Below are 27,061 nucleotides of genomic sequence, written 5' to 3'. Positions count from 1 at the left end.
CCAAATGCCTGCAGAAAGACTGGTGAAGTCTTCCTCTGCACCAATGCCACCATAATTCTTTTCAAATCAACCAGTTTGATGTCATCAAACACCCACAATGTAGGCCTTTTTGATTGTATATTTTCTCAAAAGCGACCACTTATATTTCTTTCATGCTTTTTTTCAGAATAACAAGAATTATGTCTTAACTAATAATAAAATTACAGATGAGCTATGACTCCTTAAATGTGAAGTGAATATGAATGGGTGTACAGCAGCAATTAAACACCTGTGTGAGGAAACACATTCACTGAAGATTCATTATCAGCCAAGTCAGCATAACTGTACAAAGCACCGAATTGCTTATGGCACACATTTAGCACTTTAATTAGTCCATGCCTCAACAATTTGAAGCTACTTTAAGAGCTATGTTATGCACATAGTGTTTTATTTTTAGGAATAGAAAAGTTGTGGAAGACACTTAAGAGTGCAAGACAGCAACTGATTGTTTATTTAACAATTTTGAGTACAAAAAGCACAGTTTTAAAAAAAAACCTGTAAGGCACAAAAAGTTCAGCTCATGCTAGTAAGACTAAATGTAAGCTAATATTAGTACAAACAGTAAAATATAAGAATATGCCTATGCCTTACATTATTCTGACATGGCTGGAAATCATAACCTAAAGCAATTCTTTATTTGAAAACGCTGTAAAATGGAAGGTGAAAACTGAAAAAAGGTGAGAAAGTTAAAGAGAGAGAAAACATCACCTGTATAAAAATATAAATAGGTACTAGTTCTCTACAGTACATTTTAGAGAACTAATTCAACCCTTTTGAAAGCTCAAACTTTTACATTTACTCAATATTTAACTTGATGTGCTACTGTAGCAGCACAGAAATCAAGAACATTTTGAACATTTGATATTTTACAGTTATGTAAAATGAATGCAAATAAATCTGTAATACTAAAATATAAGACATCCACTGGCCTGAAGCGTACAGCTGATTCCTCAAGAACTGCAGATACAGTAGACACAGGCAGTGAGCATTTAACTAATGGCCAAAAATAAATAAATACATTTGATTTCAGCTTGGAGGAATTGTATCCTACATTGCATTTATTTTGTCGCATGAATATACAATACTTTGGTTCTGTCAAATATTACCAAAAAATAAAAATAAAAAATAAATCTATCACAGTGTGCCAGCACAAGCCATTGGTGATATTTGATACAGGAATAAGAATGACTTAAATGCATGTAAAATAAGAAGACTGTAACTAAAATGTGAACAAAAATACTGTGACTGTATAAGATTTTAATATTCAAGACAACTAACCTGACCTAAGATCACAAATGTATTTTCAGTTTAAAATAAACTTTTGCCAATGGAGTGCCAATAATCTATACTCACAGTGAAATATGTACACACCGTTTCTGTCATTAAACAACTTCATTAAAATTAAAAAATTGAAAGATTACAAAAGGTATATTTTGCATTACTGCTTGTATAAAAATGATCCAATGTTTTAATAAAAAATTCTGATGGAAGGTTCACTTAAAACATAATTATCCTCCCACACTTGGTCCTTTTGTTTAGTTCATAAGGCCCAAATAACAAAGTGAAAAAATCAACAGAACATCTACAATCAGTACATCAGTACAATCGAGACATGTATGTGTACTTACATGTAACCTTGAGTAAAATACTGTAAGTATACTGGAAAAAACCTGAATGATTGATAATGATTGATCACCATTCTAATCTTTTTTTTTTGCCAAAACAGATCAAAAGGTCATGTACTGAAAAGAAGCTGAAATTTCTAAAAACGAACTGATTCTAGCATTAAAATATCCTACTTGAGCTTTTAAATAACTCCGTTGGAAAAGCTACAAGACAAAAGAACAACACAAAGCCAAAAAGTGAGTATAAAACACAAAGATAAAATGTTGAAAAGGTGCTTGGAGGCACTAAAAGATGACTCAATGATGAGTATGTATTTATCTGTCTTTGGTACCCAGCTTGTCAATAAGGTCCTGCAGGGGAGCCAGCTCTCTGCGGTCAATCAGGTTGAATTCCTAATCAAAAACAAGAGACACTGAATGAAAAGAGGCACTGAATGGTCCATTTTTTGACGCATTACTTAATACTTTCATCTGTACTTGATTTACTTGATATATCGTCTTGTATAAAGTTAAATGTAGCTCACATTAGCTCACAAGCTTTCAGCAAAAACTAACTAACTAACTAACTAACTAACTAACTAACTGTCAAAAGCAGAAAGGAAATTTGAATGAGAAGCAGACTTCACTCTCTTCCTTATTCTGGCTGGTAACATCTTTTCTGAGCTATGTGGATGCTTTTGAATAAACAGACTCAGGCTTTTTAAGGTTATTCCAAAGTAAACAACAATGTACAGCACCACATCTGAGCATGAATCCACCGGAAAGAGTCTTAAAAACATCACTCTCATCAAACTGATTGCTGCAGACATGAACACCAGCATTTACTCTAAAATTAGGACCATCCACTCTTTGGACTGACTGGAATCATTTTGAACTTGATGTGTGCTTGGTTGGAAATTTCTGGAATCGCAGGTATGGCAGTTTTTCTTTGGAGGAACATAGCAAAATGCCTGGACTGTGCCATATGATTTGGTTCAATCTGAAACAAAATTATGTGCTAACATAAATGGACGAATGAGAGAACCTGGAAATGTGAAAAGTGCCTTTTAGCTCCATATTCAATGTTGTCCCATCTGTTTCCTTATTTTATTTAGATTTAATATTTTTAAATGTAAGATTCAGTTTTAAAATTGTCCACAGGTGTGACAACATTTGTAATATTGACAGACATTGGAACAACGTGGAAGCTCAATGCTTTAGGAGAACGCTAACCGCCAATTCAATTCTATTTCATATTACCACTTTAAATGCATTATACTATATAACTGGTCTTGTTTCTAACAGAGCTGGAAAATAGTCTGAACTAAATGTCTGAGCTAAAAAAAGCATTTTCTGTTTAGACAATGAGCTCTTACAATGTCCTCTGTACTTTGTTTATTTAAAAAACACTTTTCTGTAAATGTATCCAGCCAAATGCAAATGAATGCATCTTTTGCATTCACAGAATGACATCACACCTGTTTGACATTTTTTGCAGACAAAATGTTACCCATCAAATTATGAGTGGGAACACAAAGATCTACAACTTGTAGTTTTGTAAAGTGAATGGATCATTATATGCATACAACTAATGCGACTGATTCTGAGATGGGTCCTTCTAAAACTAATAGTGGAAAGTGAGGAATATTCCCCTGGACGTTCACACAAGTGGATGATAATCATGTTTCAAACAGAACATCAAACAACTTTTTTTTTTTAAATCATCCATTTAAAAATGGTCATTTATCAAATTTAAGAATTTCATAATGTAAATGTTTAATAAAAATGACAAAATATCATATCAATAACCCAGATGCTTAACTCCAGTGAAGACTGCATTAGTCTGTGTTCTCTTACCTGCACAAAGAAGATGAAATGCTTGAAAGAAGTGTTGAGATGGGCCTCTTCCTGCAGTTGTATGACAGAGTCAAAGTGCTGGTGGTAAATATGGGCATAGACTCTGAAAAGGCGTTTAAGAATGGTCTTTGCCACTGACATGAAGTTTTTTGGGAAAGGCACACCTGGAAAAGAGAAAAATAACTATCACTATGCACCATGGGCAAACTACTGGTGCACCACACCACTGCAGTACGGATTTGCAAACTAATTTCTTCAGACAAAAACACACAGCACAGCTAGCTCCATTTTATCGATGGGGTATTCACAGTATAGTCATTTTTCCCAAAAAGTTGTATATAAATGAATTTTAAGGTTATTATACATCAGTATATGAAAGCAAGCAATAAGCATTATTTTAATTGATTCTACAGTAATTCCTTCTGAATGAAAACCATGCTTACCAATTTTGGAAGGAAAGATGGTTTCATCATCCAGCTGATCTTGAACCCAAGTCATCAGGTAGTCAATGTATTTTGGAGCAGAGCATTTGATTGGTTTCTTTATATTGGTGCCATCAGCCCAGTGATACTCATACCTGTAGAAGCATGACACACAATTGAGTGTAAGGGTGTTTGGACAAAATACCAAAACTGAGTTTTGTCAAAACTCCATTGTATGCAAAAGTACGCTAATAAGTTTCACTTTCTATTTAAGGAATAAGAAGATAAAATCAGCATGTCTGATTACATATAGTACTCAGTTATATGCCTGAAGGAATAACAAATATTAAAACATCTATTTAATCCAAACAGATTAAAGACAGTAACACAGCATTTTTGGGAAACATACTAGGAACCCAAAAGGATAAAAAAAAATCAAAACAGAATCCCTAAATCAAGAAGATTATTCTTTACCTGGGACCTGCAGACATAACAGAGCAGCTAGTCTCAGTGCAGAATTCAGTAATGGTGCCATAGAGCATGTTGATCTGGTTAAAGAAGTCCACAGCTAAAAGAGACAAAAACTAAAGTAGTTGATCAGGCTAAAGAGATTCCAGCATCATTTTGTTCATTTCCCAAAAGACAAATGTGCTGTAAACATTGCAGCAAAAAAAAAAAACAAACAAAAAAAAACAAGAAATGAAACTTGAAAAACCTCTAAAAGATTATGAAATGCTCTAAAAATGAAAAACCTCTCTACTTCCTGTTTTTTTCAAAGATCAGTTCAAAACAATACGAACATAGACACTCACTATTGACAGCTATCCATTCGTTAAGGTCTTCTCCCTCTGGCAGCATAACAGCAGCTCGAAGGTTGCCACTTCCCAAAGTGGCTTCAGCATGCTTCAAGAGCTCATACTGATGAGAACCCTCTGGAATGTTTTTCTTTGGCTTGAACGTCTTTGAGGACCGACTTCCACTAGAGCAAAGGCAAATTTTTTTCTTTTCAATTCAGCCTTTAAACAGTTTAATTAAGCATGGTTTAAATCATCACCCCAGTGCCTCGGTACCAAACAGTACATGACGCTCATCTGTGTCAGGGTGAAAACAACTGTGATAAAATTCTTCCATCTGACAATCATACTTTTCATGCTTCATGTAAATATTGTCTCAGATCCCAAGGTGACTTCTGTTGTAGTTGTTTAATTGTATTTTTTAACAGTCCAGGAAGGACTGCATATCTCTGATAATTCACTAATGGGCTGCGAGTCCCTACTCTGAGGCACTCTGGAGCCATTCTAAGTACCATTAATCGTAAAGAAAAAGGTAGAAGCAAAAGGTGTACACCATCATTTTAAATGGTAAAAAAACCAATAGGAATGTATGAAGAAAAAATAAACCAGTCATTACACAGTCATAATACTTCAGAAGAAGCAGCAATATGACTTGGACATGTATGACTGGCAGTAAAACTGACACACAGTTTTTTTTATTACATCACTGTCAATGGCAGCAGCTACACGAGATCTAAAGCATCTTAAATGTTCCGATCCAATCAGATGACAAACGCATTGCACCTTCACCTTGTAGCAAAATGATACATACAGCTAAAGCTCAATCCCTCTTATTTATTTTACTAATTGGGGACAAGACTGATGGCCAACCTAAGACAAGCACCTTAAAAAACAATTAAAAAAAAAATAATAATAAAAAAGATGCCTGTGGTTAGCAGACAGGCCAGTAACACGCATAACCAATGTATTTAAACTTAATATTAAAATCTTAATATGCCTACACCATTCAATTATTCTGGTCCCTAGAAATAGGGGAACTATGTAAAATGGCTGTGACCCTACATGAGCTGCGTGGTTCTTCGTATAAAGACGCAAACACCCTTGAAGCTACACTTCACCCTCTTACTCACATTTATTTTATATCCAATGTGCTGCTAAATACAGTTGAGGAAGTTTAAGTGACACGGATCGAATACTTTCCATGAATTAATGCTATTCTCGCTGCGTAGCACAAGTTATCATGTATGACATAAAGAACAGTGCTTAAAATAAGTACAACATCTGGCCTAATATGTCGCTGATAAGTCTTTAATTACATTGTTCTGTTTTATTTATATCGTCAAAGTCATTGTAGTTGTCACTGCGCATTTAATTATTACCAGGTAGCTAACACTTCTAAAAGGTCTGCTGTCGTGATAAAACATAGTCAACCAGCAGCTGGCTAGATTAGCGTAGTTATCTAAGGTGCCTGACGGCCAAAACAAACCTTTTAAGGGACAAAAACGTCAGTTTCCTTCCAACCGGTAAGCCAAAACAAATTTGGTTAAAGACGGTTAAGGAAATTTAATTTAAACAAAGTTTTGTCGTTGAGCTTTGTAGTTAGATGTGCTGATCTATGAAGTAGAGTATCAAGCTAGTTACCATATCAGGTTAACCGGCTAAGTTAGTTATTCGGCTGACACGGAGTCGTTTTAGCAGTAACGATAACGCTAGCTAGCTAGCTAAGCTACATTAGCTACTACTATCTACTCCTTAGCTCGAGCCGAAACTGTTTAAAATAACATTTAACTGTTTAATAACCGTGTTGGCCAGCTAAACAGCTACCATATTAACATCTGGTGAACGAACTGCTACAACTGGAAAACAAACGTTAAACTTCGGGTACTTACAATAAGAAACTCATTTCCGTTAACTTCGCTTCAACTTCAAGTAGCGTCGGTGCAGAACCAGTTCACCAGGTAGAGAGAAGTATGGCGGTTTAATCAAAATTCTTCACGAATACGTTAATGAATGCATGAAACCAACGTTATTTTTAAACAAAGTCTTTCTCGAAGTTAACCTGAAAAGACACGCAACATGAAAAGTTCTTGAAACAGGAAGTGTTTGCAACAGCCCTGTGTCCCTTGGTGTGGGTTGACGTAGCCCAGAAGGAAACGAAACGAGTACAGTGCAATGGGGACGCCGTACATTTCAGATTTTTCGAATTGCTCAAAACGGTAGATAGCGTACCACACATGCAAAATAAAGCACGGTTTACTTATAGCAGGTCTTGAACCGACACCAGCTTCTGTGTATAACTTTATTTTGTCTCTTTAATTTATGCAGGTAGTGAGAGTTCGAGAAATCTTGTTCTATGTACCTCATTATTTGTAAGTCGCTTTGGATAAAAGCGTCTGCTAAATGTAAATGTAATGTAAATCTCTATGCTCAGATTTCACTTTTTAAAAATAGTATCCACCAGTGTTTTCTTTCTGTAATCTGTCAGCATTATTCAAGTTTAGTTTACTGACATATGTTATTACGAAGGTTTTCCGAAACGATTTATAGACCACTTTCAAGAGTTTTCTCCCCCACCCCCGGATATACGTTGTTGACAGTGGTCTTTACGCATACAAGAAACAACAGTGCTACTGATTAATATAAAATTTACTGGAGATGAATCCATTATATCTTAAAACGTTAGATTAAAAATGGTTACATTTGCATGTAGAGCATTTTTCAAAGAAACTCTTCGTTATTATATACTATATAACTACACAACAAAGTGCATGGACTACAGTAACAAATATTTTATATATATATATATATATATATATATATATATATATATATATATGTATAGTGTGAGTGAGTGTGTGTGAGTGTGAGTGAGTGAGTGTGTGTGTGTGTGTGTGTGTGAGAGTGTGAGTGAGTGTGAGTGAGTGACCGCTGTCCTGCGCTTGAGGAGGCCAATAGGCGGAGTCCTGCGATGTAATCCATCCCATTCTATGACGTACACACCGCAGGTTAAAACGGCGTACTGCCCTCCGGTTTCTCTGACTGAGGAAGGAATCCGGCTCTCTGTCTTCAGCCCTTGACGGCGCCCTTCTGGGCCCTTTTTATCTACCGGTCTGTCTGTCTATTTATTTATTTATATATCGCCTTCCATTTATGTATATACATTCGATTTGACGTCACAGAGGCTGCATCATGGCCACGCTGAGAACACTGCGGAAGCTTTGCCAGCATACTCACCATCAAGCATGTAGCCTTCATTTATCGGCGTCAAGGTACGTGGTTTTCCTGCTGCTAACAAAACAAAGTGGGTGTGTTAACACAACGCGTCGTTTGTATCTTACATAGTTCCGAACAATCCAGAGAAAGCATCATTTAGCGTACTACTCAAAGCCGGCTTAGCGGTCACGATTTATATATTGACGAAATGGGACCGTTGTCATCACTTGTAGATCCTAGGCGATATGACAGGTCATCTTAGGACAGAAGTACGTTAGATGCTGTTCCGTGGTTCGGTTGTTCGTGTTATGTAACAAATATTTTAACATGGAAGCTTGCTAATAGTGCTAGTGGCACTGTGCGCCCCCTCGCGGTTTGCCGGTAGAAATCACTCACTTGTGGCTGATGAAATCGTTTAGAACGCTTGCAGTGAAGCAACCTACCGCCTTATCAATAGTACATAATTTTGGGTGTTATCTGTTCCCTCTCGCTTCAGGTCTGTATTTTTATGTGGCCACCTAAACATCGGCACGTGCTTGTTCTTAATAAAGACATGTCTTTACTGTGACCATATCTTCTCTTATTGGGTCGAGTGGCTAAATTGATGGGGCGCTGCGTACACTTCCCGCGTGCCTTACACACATGACTTCGTTACAAGTCACCATGCACAAAACGTCTCTCATTAAAGGACGAAACGTTGGAAATTCTGGGTTGGCATTCACAGACGAATCCCAAGTAAAATGAGTTATCCTTAGACTCCTATTGATGTTCTCGATGGTGATGATGACTGTCACAAAAGCTGATTCTAGATCAGTCTAATTCCTAAGGTGGGTTATGAATTCACACCCTGATTCTCACGGCCCGTGCAGTTTTTTTTAAGTCTTAAATTCCTAAAATGGCCATATTTATTTAAACCATGCTGTAAAAGTGTAATCAACATTAAGCAGTTTCCTAGATTTTTTGGTTTAACAAGTACAATGTGTTGCCTTCGGATAGGAACTGAGATTCAATAGATTAAAAGAAAAACAAATCTTACAAGTTCACGTAAAGTCAGAGAAACATATAGCAAAGAGTTGACCCTGTAGGCATTGTTGCCATGAGGCAAGTGTGAACTGCCCAAATCATTTAGAGAAAACAAGGCTTTGACAAGTGTAGCTGATTCAGTAGTTTGTAATACGACATACAATTTGGAGCTGAACATTTTTTGTAGAGATTTGCTCTCTCACGTAATGTGAGCTCTTAACTTATTGGGCAGGTCTTTGATGACTAAGAATACCTATAAATGTGTGTGTATAACAACAATAGCCCAGTTGGAAACCACTCCCTGTCACTGAAAAACTGTTTGCTGCTACATCAAGAGGCCTCTTACATCATGCCAAATGGCTCATTACTTTTCAATGTGGCCTCTTATGTAAGCTAAATCACATTCAAAACAGTTAACAGTCTGAAATTGTGATCTCCAATCACGACTCCTCATGAACTCTCGGCGCATTCCAGACTGGAAGGCTTTGGTTTTGGGAACTCCAAAAGGCTTGCCTTCAGTCAGACTGTAACATGCTACCACCTCTGCTATATTCAGTCTACCATCATGTTCAAGGAGGCTCAGTTTCATTGACCAAATTTACTTTGGGACTCACTGGAGAGGGAGTGTGACTGTTAGCATTCACTATGAATATCCAAGACCTGACTGCTGTGTCTTACCCTGTTATGATTCTCTGGTTGTTTGATTTGTTACGTGAAATGACTATTTTGCTTGTATTTGTAAAAGGCTTTTGTCTTTTTCAAGTTATATTGGCTGATTCGAATTTAGAGCTAAAACTAGAGCTGTTGCAATTGCTTGATTGAATTTGTTTACTAGACTTAAAAATAAGAATGTAAAAAAAGTACAATTATTGATTTAATACTTACCTTATCAGTGAAGGGGCAATAATTAGTGCATATTTTAAGTTATCCTACTGGTTGCTCAAACAGTAAGAAGCAGAGCCTGATGGACACATCAATTTATGTGCCTTCAGTATCAGTGATAAAGGTTAGATTGTTCTTTCTGATGAAGGAACGTGTTCAACAACTGTTAACTTCATAATTATGGTTAATCGAATGTAATTAACTGACTAATTGAAGAATTTTGACTCCTCCGTCCTCAGACAAGAGGCCGTGGTTATCTCGGGCAGGAAGCTGGCCCGCCAGATCCGTGATGAGGCACGTGCTGATGTGGAAGACTGGGTCTCTGCTGGTAACCGACGACCCCACCTAAGTGTGGTGCTAGTGGGTGACAACCCAGCCAGCCATTCCTATGTGCTGAACAAAACTCGTGCCGCTGCTGATGTGGGTAAGAACAGAAATTTAACCTGGATATTTATTCACTGGAATGCTGCACAGATTTTTTTTTTTTTTTAGATCTTCCGTCAGTTTTCCTTATGTCTTCATGCTGAGTGTAAAAGTAAGGATAGAGGGAATGCATCATTCTCACACTTTGACTGTTCTGAAGCAGGCATGCTCCAATATAATTGTGTAATTGTTAAATGAGTGTGTTAATGATTCAAGTAGGAGTAAAAGTAGGGTTACCTATAGAATGCAGTGTACATTCTTAATACTTGCATATATTGACACAGGAATTAAAAGTGATTATATATACATGCATGCACACGCGCACACACACACACACACACACACACACACACACACACACACACACACACACACACACACATATATACATAAGCAGTGGTGTTAAATTTGGCAAAAATATAGTTCCCATCTCTGGATTGGAGTGTATCAAATAGAATGCTATAAATGTGTGACTCTGTTCTTCGTCAAATTTGATGAAAGCATCTGTTGCCCCTGGCACTTACTGATAAGTGTTATCTTGCGCCTCTTTTCCCACGTGGTGTGCCTTTACCATTTTTTTCATATTTCTGTCCTTTTACTTCTGTCTCAACTAGGAATGCACAATATGATTTAAAGTACTAGTGAAGTGGTTGTATTACTACACACTGCAATTATATTTTGTATCAAAAGCATGTTCATGAGTTAGTGAGGTGAGATGGTTAAGATTGGTCCGCTTCATTTTGAGCTTTTTTTTTTCTTCTTCTTTTTTTTGTCTTTATGTGTAGGCATCAGTAGTGAGACCATACTGAAACCCTCTTGCATTTCTGAAGAAGAGCTGCTGGAGCTGATTGACAAACTCAACACTGATCACAGAGTAGATGGTCTTCTGGTCCAGCTGCCTTTGCCTGGCAAGTTTATACATCATTACAATTTATTGTGGTTACTGCTTGTTTTCACTACATGCCTTTCACAGTATAAGAGGTGTTATATTTGACTTTGGATAATCACTTTTAACCCAGAGGTTAGAGACAAGAATATCTGATGTTTCATAGCTGGATCCATACATGTTATTGAGTCTGGTATCTGGTCTTTGGTCTTTGACCCTCTCCATCTCTCATGTGCAGAACACATTGACGAGCGCCGCATATGTAATGCAGTCTGCCCAGACAAAGATGTTGATGGCTTCCATGTGGTCAATGTTGGTCGTATGTGTTTGGACCAGTCCACTATGTTGCCTGCCACACCATGGGGAGTGTGGGAGATCATTAAGCGTACAGGTACATACGAAGGCTGAAATCCATATTATAAAACAATGTGGGGGTATTGTCACAGAATGATTTAATGCTTGTAAACTTCAATGACAAAAGGCATAGTAGTGTTGTATTGTCAAGGACCTGTCAAAAATATCACAGATATTTTTGTGCAAATAATTTGATTTAATATGAAGTAATGTTCATATAATAGATGTTGCACTTGGTAAGAAGCGTCATTGAATGTGATATGTGCTTTATGTTTAGTGAAATGTTATATTTGCTTGCCTTTAGAAAGATCTCACAGTAGGAAAAGCCTTGTTTACTTGTGTAAGATTGTTCTCTCTATTAATAGGCATTCCCACGCTCGGGAAAAATGTATTGGTAGCTGGTCGTTCGAAGAATGTGGGTATGCCCATTGCTATGCTGCTACACACAGATGGAAGGCACGAAAGGCCAGGAGGTAAGTCAGATTCATCTGGAATGTACAGATTTAAAGGGATAAAATCAGATTTTTCATATACTTGAATATACATTCTTTCTTTAAATTGTTGTCTAACCTCTGAAACCTTATGACCATGAGAATAGCTATTAGTTTTGAGTCTTCCTTTAATGCAGAGGAATATAATGGTTGCAGAATTTTGCAGTGATGCACTTCTGTTTCTGCTAGGTGATGCCACAGTAACCATCTCCCACCGTTACACCCCTAAGGAGCAACTTCGCCAGCACACAAAAATAGCTGACATCATTGTTGCAGCTGCAGGTAGCAATTCCGCTATTTTTCTAGTATTTACTTGTGTGTTTTCAGTCAAGAAAATGTTTTGCAAAATTCATATTGTATTCATATGTAACATTAATAAAAGAAACATAAGAGATTATTGTGGCTTCACACACAGTTACTTTCTATCCTGCCACTACAGTTATCTCTAGCAATTTCTACTGGTCTTCTTATCTCTGACCTGTCATGCAGGTATTCCTAACCTCATCACTGCAGATATGATAAAGGAAGGCGCAGCGGTTATTGATGTAGGCATCAACAGAATACAAGACCCACTGACTGGAAAAAACAAGCTTGTTGGTGATGTGGACTTTGAAGGTAAAGAGGGAAGAGAGTAGACTACAGTCTTATTAATCATCTTTTTAATCGTCATTTGCCTAATCAATGTACTGTGTTTTATTTGTTATTTTATTTTTTTGATAAAATGTTGTGGTTGGCTGCAGTAAATCAAATGCCCCTGTAAAGGTTACAAATATAGAGCTTGCAATTGATTCACCTTGGACTGTACACTTGCACATTGTGTTGACACGTTCATTTGCTAATGTTTCTTAGTATTTCAGACACTTTATTTTTCGGATTTTTGGTGATACACACACACACACCCACACACACACACCCACACCCACAAGAGGCTTTGTGATAACTGCTTAACTGGTAAGATCACTGTAGTATATGGCCTCACATGGATTCCTGCATTTGTAAAACTGTAACACAGTCTTTTGTCGCTTAATGTTTTGTAATGCTGGAAAAAGTAACTGAGCTATTGTTACTGCTATACCTTTCCACCTTTACAATAAGAGCAGTTGCAGTTGATTGGTGCAGCAGGGCAGACATTTGCCAAAAAACTTGTAGGAAAGGTGGCATTTTATGACAATTCCTTGTTAAAAGTGACTTATCTCTTCAATATGACCCATTCTACCCTCAATGCTTGTCAATGGAGATTAAGTGGCTGTATGCTTGAATTTCTGCAGCTGTAACTGCAATTTTTGTTTTTAACACAACTTGAACATGCCGATTGTTGATTCATTTGATGATGAATGGACTAATAAGTTATTACACACTTTAACATGTATTTAAGACTTTAACCAAACATTCACACAAAGCAATCGAGACTGTTCTCATACTTGATTCCCCAATGGTGGAACAAGCTACCTTCCACTGTCAGAGCAGCGGCGTCCCTCGCTATTTTTAAGAAACTCCTGAAGACAGAGCTCTTCAGGGAACACTTACTCTAATCGCCTCTTGCAATCTGACCACTACCAACCTCATCTCCTTCTTGCCCTCCTTCCCTTCTCTACCCCGCTATTACCCTTTGGCCTCCTTTAAGGCCTGACTATGTTTGTTCTATGTACCTCATTATTTGTAAGAAGCTTTGGATAAAAGCGTCTGCTAAATGTAATGTAGTAATAATAATAATAATAATAATGTAATAACATAGATGAACATACATTAAAGTTAAAATCACTTGAGATACATAGATTTGTTGTGACACCAACATATTTATGTAAATTGTTTGTGTGTACAAACCCAGTTGAAGTTGGTATATTTCAAACTGAATCTGAATCTCTTTTCATTCAGGTGTGCGAAAGAAGGCCAGCTATATCACTCCAGTCCCAGGAGGCGTTGGACCCATGACTGTTGCCATGTTAATGAAAAACACTATTAAGGCAGCAAAAAACCTTCTTTTGACCCCTCCAGAGAGGGTGCGCATGGTAGCGTCCTCTTAACACTCTTGGCCACCCTTCCCCTGCATTTCACATTCCATACCCCTGTTTGCTTTGGGAGGATCTCCCTGATGGGAATGCAATAGCTTTAAGTCCTATTTTTGGATACCACACTCTTTGTAGCTCCTAGCTCCACGTAGGTCAACTCGGTTCTACAAAGTGAATGACTTGGAAATACTAAAGGTTTGGCAAAGTGAATGTATTAGTTTTGTGCATTCACACATCTCCAACTAAAACGATGAGCTTTGTATAATGTGTCTAGATAATGTGCCTCAAAAGTTCTGCTTACTTAACAAAGATTCATAAGTTTTGATTTTACAGCTTCTTATTTATGCTTTGTTAGACTCTTTGATAGGTTGACAGTTGCTCATTCCTTTGAAATGCAAGCATATTTATTTATTTTCAGAGTAAATGTAACATTTTGTTGTGCACAGAGAGATTCACATTAATATTAGAATTTCAGTTGTTCTTTTATGCATATAAATAGGAGGGGTGATCCTGGAGCAGTGGTTTAAGGGAGAGAGTGGAAACAAAGAGACACTAAAGCGGAAATGTTAACACCCAAATATGACTGGTCAGATTTCTATATGGGGAAAAAAAGCTTTAAGTTTACATTGCAAATGCTTTTGTACATATAGGTCAAATAAATAACAGTATTCAACTCAAATGTTGTCTTTATTATTTTGTTCATTTTCTTGTTTAGCCTTGTCCAAACATGGTTCACTATGCAATGCTCCCACAGCCCCAGAGAGGGGGAGGTGTGTTTTTGTCAATCAACATATGTTTGACTTCAATGTTATTCCTGAAACTCCCTGTTCTGGCATCACTGTGTTTCCTTCTTGAAGTCATGGTTACTAATATCCTCTGCCATTTTTTACATTTTGGTGTAGTTTCCCAGACAGAGATTAAGCATAGTCTTTATGTAGAATTTTGTATGTAGATTTGTCATTAAATGTAAAATGTATTCCAAAAATAAGTTTAATATATTTCTTTTTTACTGTTAATATATTACTTACAATTGCAGTAAAAAAATAGAATATAAATAAAAAGCCAACAAAAACTATTGAAAATAAATATAAATCATTGTATTTGTATTGTATCAATGTATGAAAAGAGGGAAAAAAAGTGCTTAATGTTTTTGTTTGGTTCTTCCCAAAATGCCTTCCAATGTATTTGTAATCTCACCTAGAAAACCTACATACCCACGTGTTTTAAGAAAAAGTGTATTTAGAAATAAGGAAGGAAGGAAAAACATAACTGGACACTTGCAATAAAGGGTCATCAGGTTACTTTTTCAAAATATATTTTTCTTCAAAAAATACATTGGTATACATTGAAAATGTATTGGTTCATTCCAAAATGCGTTCTAAGCACTAAAGTGCATTAAAAATATATAGAATGTCCAATGTATAAATGCACTAATGCATATGAATTTAATATGAGTTGTTTGCTTTTTATTTCCATGTAAATATATACCAAATATGTTTGCAACTGTAAACAACAAACTGTTATTCACTGTTTAAATAAATACCATAAGCACATGTTAACCCAACGAAGCCTTCAATAACCGACACATCGCTTTATTTAGCCAACTTTAAAATCTGCCCTCCGAACGGCAGGCGGCAGTACGCGCGTTTGGGTTTATACAGTCTGCCAGGGATACGAAGGGCACAAAGTAGAGAATTTCCTCAAGTTTCATGTGTTTACCTGGCGTTTTTTAATAAACAGACTGATCGCTGATTCCTTGGTAGGTAACGCGATGAATCGCTAGTTGCTTGTTGCCATGTTAGGTTGAAAGTCCATTGGTTATACTGTTTCAGAGATAACGTTAGCTAGGGAGCTAAATTCAAAAGCCTTGCTAGCGAGGTGGTAATATGCCAGTTACGACACATCTCTGTCTTGTTTTGGACCTAAAATGAAGTACATAAATGGTCAAGGCACCTGCCGTTTACCAGAAAAAATGTTGGACGTAGGGCAGTATTCGGCTAAAAAAGCATTATTTTATGACCAGTGTGGTGCTCTATATGGAGCAGGGAGCCATTAGAGATTTACATGTTTGTAAATATTAACAGGTACAGTTCATATGGGGCGAAGCCGGTCTCGTAGCAGGTCTCATGAGAGGTCCGCAAGTAGGAAAGGAAGAGCGCGAGGACCAGAAAAGAACCGTCGGAAGTCCAGGTCTTCATCTTCAAGCTCTAGCAGTGCTAGTTTAAGCCCTCATGCATGTGTCTCTAAGAAGAGCACAGGTAGGCTATTTCTTGGTGTTTTTTTTTAATGTAACAGTCACAAAGACTACTCTTTCCAAAGCAAACGCTATTTAATATATATTTTTTGTTTTGTAATTGAACTAATCCAAAACCTAGGCTACCTTTATAACAGTGGTCACCAACCCTGGTCCTGGAGATTACTTTCCTGTTTAATCTAGTTCCAACTGCAATTTGGCCCATCTTCTTCTTCTTTCGGCTGCTCCCTTTAGGGGTCGCCACAGCAGATCATCTGCCCCCATCTTGCCCTATCCACTGCCTCCACCTTCACTACATCCATAAACCTTCTCTGAGGTCTACCTCTTCTCCTTCTACCCGGCAGCTCCATCTCCAACATTCTTTGCCCAATATATCCACTATTCCTCCTCAGCACATGTCCAAACCATCTCAATCTGGCCTCTATGGCTTTATCTCCGAACTGTTCCACCTTCACTGTCCGTCTGATCTGCTCATTTCTAATCTTGTCCATCCTTGTCTCAGCATCTTCATCTCCGCCACCTCCAGCTCAGCCTCCTGTCTTTTAGACAGAGCCACAGTCTCCAAACCATACATCATAGCAGGACACACTACTGTCTTGTAAACCTTCCCTTTCACTCTTGCTGCTGTCCTTCTGTCACACATCAGCCCTGACACCCGTCTCCACCCACTCCATCTTGCCTGCACCCTCTCTGTCTTGTTTTGGACCTAAAATGAAGTACATAAATGGTCAAGGCACCTGCCGTTTACCAGAAAAAATGTTGGACGTAGGGCAGTATTCGGCTAAAAAAGCATTATTTTATGACCAGTGTGGTGCTCTATATGGAGCAGGGAGCCATTAGAGATTTACATGTTTGTAAATATTAACAGGTACAGTTCATATGGGGCGAAGCCGGTCTCGTAGCAGGTCTCATGAGAGGTCCGCAAGTAGGAAAGGAAGAGCGCGAGGACCAGAAAAGAACCGTCGGAAGTCCAGGTCTTCATCTTCAAGCTCTAGCAGTGCTAGTTTAAGCCCTCATGCATGTGTCTCTAAGAAGAGCACAGGTAGGCTATTTCTTGGTGTTTTTTTTTAATGTAACAGTCACAAAGACTACTCTTTCCAAAGCAAACGCTATTTAATATATATTTTTTGTTTTGTAATTGAACTAATCCAAAACCTAGGCTACCTTTATAACAGTGGTCACCAACCCTGGTCCTGGAGATTACTTTCCTGTTTAATCTAGTTCCAACTGCAATTTGGCCCATCTTCTTCTTCTTTCGGCTGCTCCCTTTAGGGGTCGCCACAGCAGATCATCTGCCCCCATCTTGCCCTATCCACTGCCTCCACCTTCACTACATCCATAAACCTTCTCTGAGGTCTACCTCTTCTCCTTCTACCCGGCAGCTCCATCTCCAACATTCTTTGCCCAATATATCCACTATTCCTCCTCAGCACATGTCCAAACCATCTCAATCTGGCCTCTATGGCTTTATCTCCGAACTGTTCCACCTTCACTGTCCGTCTGATCTGCTCATTTCTAATCTTGTCCATCCTTGTCTCAGCATCTTCATCTCCGCCACCTCCAGCTCAGCCTCCTGTCTTTTAGACAGAGCCACAGTCTCCAAACCATACATCATAGCAGGACACACTACTGTCTTGTAAACCTTCCCTTTCACTCTTGCTGCTGTCCTTCTGTCACACATCAGCCCTGACACCCGTCTCCACCCACTCCATCTTGCCTGCACCCTCTTCTTCACCTCTTTTATACACTGTCCATTGCTCTGGATGGTTGACCCAAGATATTTGAAGTCGTCCACCTTTACGACCTCTACTCCTTGCATCTTCACCTTTCCACCTGCCTCCCTCTCATTCACACACATGTATTCCGTCTTGTCTCTACTGACCTTCATTCCTCTCCTCTCCAGTGCAAACCTCCACCTCTCCAGATTCTCTTCCACCTGCTCTCTACTCTCACCACAGATTACAATGTCATCTGCAAACATCATGGTCCATGGAGCCTTCTGCCTGACCTCATCTGTCAACCTTTCCATCACCATTGCAAACAAGAAGGGGCTCAAAGCTGATCCCTGATGTAACCCTACCTTCACCTTGAAACCATGTCACTCCAACCGCACACCTCACCACTGTCTCACTATCCTCATACATGTCCTGCACCACCCTAACATACTTTTCAGCTACACCTGACTTCCTCATACAGTACCACAGTTCCTCTCTTGGCACCCTATCACATGCCTTCTCTAGATCCACAAAGACACACTGTAGCTCCTTCTGACCTTCTTTTTACTTCTCTACCAACACTCAACACAAAAATTGCATCTGTGGTACTCTTCCTGGGCATGAAACCAAACTGCTGCTCACTGATCTGAACCTTAGCCTTGCTTCAACAACTCTTTCCCATACCTTCATGGTGTGGCTCATCAACTTTATACCTCTGTAGTTACTGCAGCTCTGCACATCACCCTTGTTCTTAAAAATGGGGACCAGTACACTACTTCTCCACTCATCAGGCATCCTCTCACTCTCCAAGCTTTTGTTAAACAACCTGGTTAAAAAGTCCACTGCCTTCTCTCCTAAACATCTCCATACCTCCACAGGTATGTCATCTGGACCAACTGCCTTTCCATTCTTCATCCTTTTTAAAGCTGCCCTCACTTCCACCTTACTAATTCTCTGCACTTCCTGATCCACTATCTCTCCCCCCGTTGTCATCCTCTCTCTCTCGTTTTCCTCATTCATTAGTTCTTCAAAATACTCCTTCCATCTACTCAGCACTCTCTGTTCACTCACTAGTACATTTCCCTCTCTATCCTTTATCAGCCTAACCTGCTGTACATTCTTTCCAGCTCTATCTCTCTGTTTAGCCAAATGATACAAGTCCTTTACTCCTTCTTTACTGTCCAGCCTCTCATACAGCTCATCATAGGCCTGATCCTTTACCTTTGCCACCATTCATTTTGCTATGCAACTAGCCTCACAGTACTCCTGCCTACTTCCTTCATCTCTCTGGTTATCCCACTTTTTCTTAGCTGCCTTCTTCTTCTGAACACTCTCCTGGACTTCCTCATTCCACCACCAACTTTCCTTGTCTTCTTTCCTCTGACCAGACGAAACACCCAACACGTTTTTGCCAGTTTCTCTCACCACCTTAGCTATAGTTTCCCAGTCCTCACGTAGCTCCTCACTGCCCCCAAGGGCCTGTTGCAATTTTTCCCTGAACTGCCTGCAACCATCCTCCTCCTTCAGCTTCCACCATCTAATCTTTGGCTCTGTCTTCACTCTCTTCCTCTTCTTTGTTTCTAATCTCATTCTACAGACAACCACCCTATGCTCCCTTGCTACACTTTCCCTTGGTACCACTTTACAATCTCCAGTCTCCTTTAGGTGGCATCTCCTGCTAAGGATATAATCCACCTGTGAGCACCTCCCTCCACTCTTGTATGTCACCGTGTGTTCTTCCCTCTTCTGAAAATACGTGTTCACCACAGCCATTTCCATTCTCTTTGCAAAATCTGCAACCATCTGACCTTCCGCATTTCTGTCTTTCACACCATACATACCCAGCACCTCTTCATCCCCTCTGTTCCCTTCACCAAAATGTCCATTGAAGTCTGCACCAATCACTAATCTCTCCTCTCTAGGGACACCATCTACCACTTCATCCATCTTACTCCAAAATTCCTCTTTCTCCTCTAAATGACAACCAACCTGTGGTGCATATGAACTGACCACATTCAAAATTACACCATCAACCTCCAACTTCAGGCTCATGATCCTGTCTGACACTCTCTTTACATCCACAACACTTTTAACAAGCTGTTCCTTTAGGATAATCCCTACTCCATTTCTCTTCCTTTCTACACCATGATAGAACAATTTGAATCCACCTCCAATGTTCCTGGCCTTGCTTCCTTTCCATCTGGTCTCCTGGACACACAGAATATCTACCTTCCTTCTCTCCATCATGTCTGCAAGCTCTCTGCCTTTACCCGTCATTGTCCCTATGTTCAGAGTCCCTACTCTACCCTCCACGTTCCTGCCTTTCCTTCTCTCTCGCTGCCTTTTAACCCGCCTTCCTCCTCTCCTCTTTGATGGTCTTTGACCTACAGTAGTCCAATTTCCACCGCACCCTGCTGGTCAACAGCATCAGAGGCGGTCGTTGTTTACCCGGGCATCGACCGATCCGGTATGGCAATCATATTCGTGATCCGCATGATAGTTTTGGCCGGATGCCCTTCCTGACGCAACCCTCACCATTTATCCGGGCTTGGGACAGGAATGTTAGATGCAGGTTGGAACTAAATTCTGCAGGAATGTAGAGGAGAACGGTTGGTGACCACAGCTCTGTAAGCAACTGCTAAAGCATTTTCAAATTCCTTTTGTATTACTGAACCAATCAATGAACTCAGCTAAATGAGGCTTGAAGTTAGTTACTTATTCGCAGCTTCTGAATTGTTTGGCACCTTATTCACAGCATCTTTCGCCAGCTGAAGTTAGCTCCTTATTCGCGGCTTCTCTTTTTGTGAATGTTGGTAAAAACGCTACATTCTGTAGTTTTTACGTTCAACAGACTCAGAAAGACTACTGATGGAGACATACTAAAGAAGGAGTTAGGAATGTGTACTGTGTTTGCCTTACCATTGTGTATATGAATATTATAAGGGTGAGTTTATAGATTAGATTTAAAGCTAATCTTGATCTAGATTTAATGTAATTTAATTGAAAAGTTTTTTTTCCAGTGTGCATAAAAAAGAAATGGATAAGAAGCTGAAATTTCAGAGGAATTTATTTATATGGAGCGAAACCAATAGCAGATTCTAAACACAGAAAAATGCTGTCCTTGAAAAAAGAAAAAAAAAAGGTAAATAAAAAGTAGCAGTAATGCACACGAGGGAATGAATTGGAAGCTGAAATTCCAAATGGATACTGAAGGCCTTATTCACATCAGGCCAGAATTATATATCCCAGACTGAGATCCAGTCTACCCCCGGAAGAAAACCTTGTTATTGTTACTGTGCAAAGAATACGTATACACACTTGACTCTACAAATGAAAAAGTAAAGATCTTAAATAAAAAGTGAAGAACTTAAAAAGCTCATGGGCATTAAAACTTATAAGGCTTTTTAACCAATGAGAAAAATATTTTAAAAAATATACTAGGAATACAAGGGAAAAAAATTATTATTATTATTAAAAGTAATGGTTTAGGATGTTTTCGTGATGTGGAGGTGGATCTTCTTTTGACGATTTGTTTTTTTTAAGCTAAAACCAGGTTTTCCTTACAGTGGGAAACTGGATCTCTGGGATTTGTAATTATTTTGGCCTGATTTGAAAAATACCAGCAATATTCCCCTGGAATTTCCACTCCTTATTCAATTACTTGTGTTCCATGTGCTATGTTGCCAGTTATTTGAATGTAATAAATCAACTTGGGCCAAACTAAAACTTGATTTCCTTACAGTGGGAGACTGGATCTCTATCTAAGATATGTAATTGTCCTGGCCCGATGTGAATAAGTCCTTTAATATCCCCAGTGGAATTTCAGCTTCTCATGCATTTACTCATGCACTATTGCTCAATGTGCTATGTTGCCAGTTATTTAAGTGTATTAAATTGGCTTGGGCCAGGCTAAAACTAGGTTTTCTTTACTGTAGGAAACTTAAACTCTATCTAGGATATGTTATTATTCTGGCCCAATGTGAATAATGCCTTCAGTACCCACATGGAATTTCAGCTTCCTGTTTATTTCATTGTGTGCATTACTGCTGTGTGAGCCATGTTGCCAGTTATTTTAATGTATTAAATCAGCTTTAACCCAGGCTAAAGCCAGGTTTTCCTTACAGTGGGAGACTGGTTCTCTGTCTGAGATATGTAATTATTCTGGCCATATGTGAATAAGAACTTCAGTATCCACCTGGAATTTCCGTTTCCTGTTCATTTCATTGTGTGTATTACTGCTGTGTGAACTATGTTGCCAGTTATTTTCATGTATTAAATCAGCTTTGGCCAGGCTAAAACCAGGTTTTCCTTACAGGGACAGCATTTTTCTGTGTTTAGAATCTGTTCTTGGTTTCATTCTAGGTAAATAAATCACTTTGAAATTTCAGCTTCTTATCCATTTCCTTTTGCGCACATTTACTCATTCTGCCTTATTGCCAGGTATGTGAGATTGGAAAAAATATTCAATTTAATCACATTAAATTTAGATTTTTAAAATTGTATACCTTTATAGTCATAATCTTCATATTCACAATGGTAAAGCAAATACAGTACACGTTCCTAACTCCTTCATTATTATGTCTCCATCATTAGTCTCTCCGAGTCTGTAAAAAGTAAAAATTATACGGCATATGGCGTTTGTGAACACTTCCTTTTTTTACCCTCAATCGCAAAAGGGAAGCTGCAAATAAGGAGCTAACTTCAGCTAGTGAATAAGATGCTGTGAATAAGGAGCCAAACAAATCTGAAGCTGCGAATAAATAACTAACTTCAGCCTTGCGCTTCCTAAAGGAACCGGAAAAGAATAGGAAATGGATCAAAATTCTGATACCAAAGCTTTTGTTTGACCATGAGACATTTTCTTGGCATTAGTGGCAAATAACATTGCATGTTACCACACTCAAGAGTGTTGTAGACATAATGTAGGACAAACGTACTTATGTTTGCAACAGTGGTATATGTTGTATACATTGCGTGTCCAAAAGTATCCAAAACCCCTTCAAGTTACTGAAGTAAGGTCTGCCCACTGCTGACACAGGTTTTCAGTTGTGCGACAGCTGGGGACAAACATCCTATTAATACCCTTAATGCAACAAGAATAATTGGATGAACAAACCTCTGGACACAGAAGTTAATTCTCAAGATAGGAATTAAGCCTAAGTCTAGACTGAAATCATTATCAATGATGATTCACCTGCAATTAATTCCAGGACTACACTTTACCATGTCTGGGAAATCAACCCTTGGTGTATAGGTAACAAAATTGCCACCTACCTTTTAAGTGGACCTAACAGGTCATCATGCATCAAATCTGTTTTAATACACATATTTTGGTAGCACAATTTTAAACGAGTTATTTGTCTGTAGCATTTCTTGTAATCCATGCAGGCCATATCAGCTGAAGGCATTTTTGTTTACTCACCATCTTCAGCTTTTGGTGCTGCATTAATAGAGCTTTTCAAACATAAATATTTCAATACTGGTCAGCAACCAGACATTGTAGAAAACTGGAATTCTATTCATGGCTTTAACTGAAAAGTAAGAAATATATTTGTATTTAGACCAGAAAACAGAGAAGAAAAAACATAAAAGAAGAAGGAGTTCTTCGTCATCATCGTCGTCTTCATCACGTAGTTCATCATCTTCCTCCACCTCATCCAGTGATGAAGAGGCCAAGAAGAAGAGAAAGCGCAGAAAGGCCAAAAAGCAACTTAAGAAAATGAAAGCGAAGGAAAAGAAGAAAGAGAAGAAGGAAAGGAAAAGACTAAAGAAGATGAAGAAATTAGCGGCTAAAGCTGAGAAAGCAGCAAGTAAAGCACCACTTATGATTTCTGTTCCAGTATCAGTTCATGTAGAAAAACCCCAGTCATGCTTAGAGACCTGGCAAAGTGATGATACTACAGAACATGGTCCAGGTATGTGAGCCCTTTAAGCCTTGCTGAAGTATCTCTGAATATATAGTTGGAATATAAGTGATAAGTTATTTTAGCACTTCACATTACAGAGATAATACAGTTGCTACATTATAAGGTACTTGTGTCTCTTGTTTATTCTTATTCACTGTTTTTACAGATGCACCTAGAAGTGGGGATAATAATTATTGTTATTGTGAATAATTGCATCACAGTATGTTATGCATTTCTGAGCATATAGTAGATATATTCAGTACATAAAGAGCACTAACTGCATGTTTCATTACAAAGAGAGCATAATTAGTTCTTTTTAACTGGATTCAGTGCAAAGCAATGTGCAACATTGCATAAAATCATTGTACTCATGTTTTTTTTCAATGTGGCTTTACTGGATCATTTTTCCCTGTGCCACCTTATTATACCTTGAAAAAACTAAATATTGTGATGCATATCATGTGCATATAATTTTTTTCCATATCACCTACCCTGTAATTAAATGTAGTTATACATTTATTGACTGTAGCTGATTTTCTACTACATAGTTTATCAGCCACTCTTTACCCTTTATTTACCAATGAAAAGTATCCACCATAGGGCCACCACTGACAAGATATTTTTCAGTGGTGGACTATTATTAACAGAGTAGTGACACTGAAAAATAGTGTCAAGGTAGTGTGTTATTTGCTGGTGCAAGTGTACCAGTATTGCAAGGATTTTTGGACTCCTCAGTGGCAAGGTATTCCACCAATTAAATATCAGAAACTGGACTAGAGGTTGACAAACACATTGTGTTTGTGAGTTGGTTCAACACAGCATATATTAGCTACAGTCAGTAATTGTATACCTACAAATGTATACTTGATAAAATGGCCAGTGGGTTTAGATACAAAGTAGGAGTTAAAAAACTTGCAACTCAGTGTGTATTTTAGAATATAAAAGGCCAGAAATGGTTATTAAAATTACAAGGAAAAATGCAGTCTACACTCCTGAAAATGTGTGTATAAACACTGCTGAAGCAGGAAACATTTTGCTATGATTCATTTAGGATTTAATACTCTTGTCCTTTTATTCCCGTCAGCGATGACTGATGAGCAGAAGGCTAGTTTTTCTACCAAGCGGCCTATGACAAAGGAGGAGTATGAAGCCAGACAGAGTGTCATCCGTAGAGTCCTTGACCCTGCCACAGGGCGCACCAGGTGTGTAGTAGAAATGTAATAGATAAGTACATTGACTCATTACTCATTGGATATGTATGCCATTCACTGTCATATGTATTTATTTTTTCACAGGCTTATAAGGGGAGATGGAGAGGTTTTGGAAGAGATTGTCAGCAAGGAGCGGCACAAAGAAATCAATAAGGTATACTGTAGAAAGTAATGAACAAAATTTACTCTCATTGCTGTCCATGAGTAAAATTTTTAAGTGAGTTTAAGTGACACTTTTTAATTCCGCAAACGGAGAAATTTCACCGCCGCATTTAACCCATCCGTTAAGTGAAACACCACATACACACTAGGGGAGCACACTTGCCCGGAGCAGTGGGCAGCCCTATCCACGGCGCCTGTGGAGCAATTGGGGTTTAGGTGTCTTGCTCAAGGATGGCTCAAAATGGACTGTTGGTGCTGGGGATCGAACCGGCAACCTTTCGGTCATAGGACCAGTTCCCTAACCTCCAGCCCACGACTGCCCACATAGGGTGTCCCCGAGCAGGGTGCAAACCGCCACTGTACAGATCGGCGGTCCGTGACGTTACCACCTGGATGCAATTTTCCTGTAATGGTATGCTTTAGAGTAAATAATGCATAATGGATAAATAATAATCATTCATTTTTAATGAAATACCTCTGTTTGGCTATTTAAATTTATAATGAAATTACAGAGTAAAAATAAATTATGAGTGTATTAATTCAACAAGCAATTAGAGGAAAGAACAGTTAAATTTGAAATATTTAGTTCTTATAGCCAATCAAAAACAGCAGCAGCTGCAACAATACTACAGAGAGATTTGGCTAGTTAAGAGGAGATCCTTTACCAGCATGTACACAGAACATACTTTATCTAAACTGTTGTTTTAAAATTAAGTAAATAAACTGAAATCTTCCCACCCAACTGCAGCGTCGTATATGATGACACCAGTTTCAGTTGGCGCAAAACCTTTTCTTGTGCAGCATAAACAGCATAAGCCTTATATAACTTACACATATATCTGATTTACAGTGCCTGAGTATGTTTTTACTCAACGATTCTATTTTTTTAAACTTTTTGTTTGTTTATGAATGCATGCTTTTTGCTCATGTATATAAATACATCTGAAGACATTACATTAAATAAAAACAAACGTATCTGAATACTCATTTTCCCTTACTTCATATAAAACACAACTTTCCATAAATGTACTCTGAAATTAATGTGGGTTTATCTACCAACAGCAATCCACCAAGGAGGATGGTTCTGCATTCCAGAAGAGGCTAGGAATCAACAGGTAGAGCAGCAACGGATCCACATAAAAGCACTCAAGCCTGAACCCTAAGGAATCTCAAAGCACATCATTATCATCATAATTATGATAGTTGTCCTTTAATTTTCATTGCCTTAGATCCACAGAATTTGTCAAAAGATGATCAGTCAAATATGTTATTTGAGCATTTGGCATATAATGCATAAGAGGTCATAAAAGATGCAGTTCCTATATGACATTGGTTCACTTTTCTTTTTTCCAAAGCTACTTCTTGAAGATCTTCAGAATGCTGTGTACGTTTACATTTGATTTGGTAATTTCTTCAGGTAATAGTTCTTTTCAGGGCACATACAGCAATGCAGTGATTCACTTTTGTGATTGTTGATTAGAACAACCCTCAACCCTCTAAGGAACAGTATGACAAGGTCATCCATCATGCGCTGACACAGGTCACAACAAATGTAACAGCATAAATGAATTATTACTGGTGTGGTCTTACTGAATGCAGCTGTCATTATTGTCATTATTTCCACATTTAGATTCTATACAGAATCTGAAATTCAGTGAATCTGATTGATGTTTTATACACCACTTGTGAGCTGAAGAATGCTGTAATATACTATAATGGTCAGAGGTATGTGGACACCTCACCTAATTATGGAGTTAACGTGTTTTAGCCACAGTTATTGCTAATAGGTTAATAAAATCAAGCACACAGCCATGCA

The 27,061-nt window shown here is 38.3% G+C and overlaps 3 protein-coding genes across 4 annotated transcripts; 2 read left to right on the top strand and 1 right to left on the bottom strand.

Moving 5' to 3' along the window:
• Positions 1-460: 460 nt before the first annotated feature.
• On the bottom strand, positions 461-6,863 carry mob1a (MOB kinase activator 1A). Its single transcript, XM_017716323.2, has 6 exons — positions 6,606-6,863; positions 4,735-4,901; positions 4,397-4,490; positions 3,944-4,077; positions 3,501-3,664; positions 461-2,057 (listed from the first exon to the last, which is right to left on the bottom strand). The coding sequence occupies exons 1-6, from the start codon at positions 6,617-6,619 to the stop codon at positions 1,980-1,982; spliced, it is 651 nt and encodes a 216-aa protein (XP_017571812.1). The 5' UTR covers positions 6,620-6,863; the 3' UTR covers positions 461-1,979.
• An 843-nt stretch (positions 6,864-7,706) lies between these two features.
• Positions 7,707-14,676, top strand: mthfd2 (methylenetetrahydrofolate dehydrogenase (NADP+ dependent) 2, methenyltetrahydrofolate cyclohydrolase). The gene is made up of 8 exons (XM_017716311.2): positions 7,707-7,985; positions 10,074-10,258; positions 11,043-11,165; positions 11,382-11,534; positions 11,863-11,970; positions 12,178-12,270; positions 12,478-12,603; positions 13,864-14,676. The coding sequence occupies exons 1-8, from the start codon at positions 7,906-7,908 to the stop codon at positions 14,010-14,012; spliced, it is 1,017 nt and encodes a 338-aa protein (XP_017571800.1). The 5' UTR covers positions 7,707-7,905; the 3' UTR covers positions 14,013-14,676.
• Positions 14,677-15,632: 956 nt separating this feature from the next.
• arl6ip4 (ADP-ribosylation factor-like 6 interacting protein 4) lies at positions 15,633-26,839 on the top strand. 2 transcript variants are annotated; one of them, XM_037531634.1, is made up of 7 exons: positions 15,633-15,756; positions 16,082-16,255; positions 17,120-17,293; positions 23,528-23,881; positions 24,957-25,074; positions 25,168-25,237; positions 26,308-26,839. In XM_037531634.1, the coding sequence occupies exons 2-7, from the start codon at positions 16,093-16,095 to the stop codon at positions 26,362-26,364; spliced, it is 936 nt and encodes a 311-aa protein (XP_037387531.1). In that variant the 5' UTR covers positions 15,633-15,756; positions 16,082-16,092; the 3' UTR covers positions 26,365-26,839. The 2 variants fall into 2 exon arrangements, with proteins under 2 accessions (XP_037387531.1, XP_017571811.1); XM_017716322.2 differs by lacking the exon at positions 17,120-17,293.
• The last annotated feature ends 222 nt before the right edge of the window (positions 26,840-27,061 follow it).

The sequence above is a fragment of the Pygocentrus nattereri genome, chromosome 20 (genome assembly GCF_015220715.1).
Source record: "Pygocentrus nattereri isolate fPygNat1 chromosome 20, fPygNat1.pri, whole genome shotgun sequence".
NCBI classification, from domain to species: domain Eukaryota; kingdom Metazoa; phylum Chordata; class Actinopteri; order Characiformes; family Serrasalmidae; genus Pygocentrus; species Pygocentrus nattereri.
This window is presented reverse-complemented; position numbering and strand designations above follow the sequence as displayed.

Bases quoted from the DNA above. Each gene is read 5' to 3' on its own strand.
- mob1a (XM_017716323.2), bottom strand. The intron at 3,665-3,943 runs GTAAGCATGGTT...TCTCTTTTCCAG, and splicing joins CATCTTTCCTTCCAAAATTG to GTGTGCCTTTCCCAAAAAAC. The intron at 2,058-3,500 runs GTAAGAGAACAC...GTTTTTGATTAG, and splicing joins ATTTCATCTTCTTTGTGCAG to GAATTCAACCTGATTGACCG.
- mthfd2 (XM_017716311.2), top strand. From the start codon at position 7,906: ATGGCCACGCTGAGAACACTGCGGAAGCTTTGCCAGCATACTCACCAT. The intron at 12,271-12,477 runs GTAGCAATTCCG...CCTGTCATGCAG, and splicing joins CATCATTGTTGCAGCTGCAG to GTATTCCTAACCTCATCACT. The intron at 12,604-13,863 runs GTAAAGAGGGAA...CTTTTCATTCAG, and splicing joins TGGTGATGTGGACTTTGAAG to GTGTGCGAAAGAAGGCCAGC.
- arl6ip4 (XM_037531634.1), top strand. From the start codon at position 16,093: ATGGGGCGAAGCCGGTCTCGTAGCAGGTCTCATGAGAGGTCCGCAAGT. The intron at 16,256-17,119 runs GTAGGCTATTTC...AAATATTAACAG, and splicing joins TGTCTCTAAGAAGAGCACAG to GTACAGTTCATATGGGGCGA. The intron at 17,294-23,527 runs GTAGGCTATTTC...ATTTGTATTTAG, and splicing joins TGTCTCTAAGAAGAGCACAG to ACCAGAAAACAGAGAAGAAA.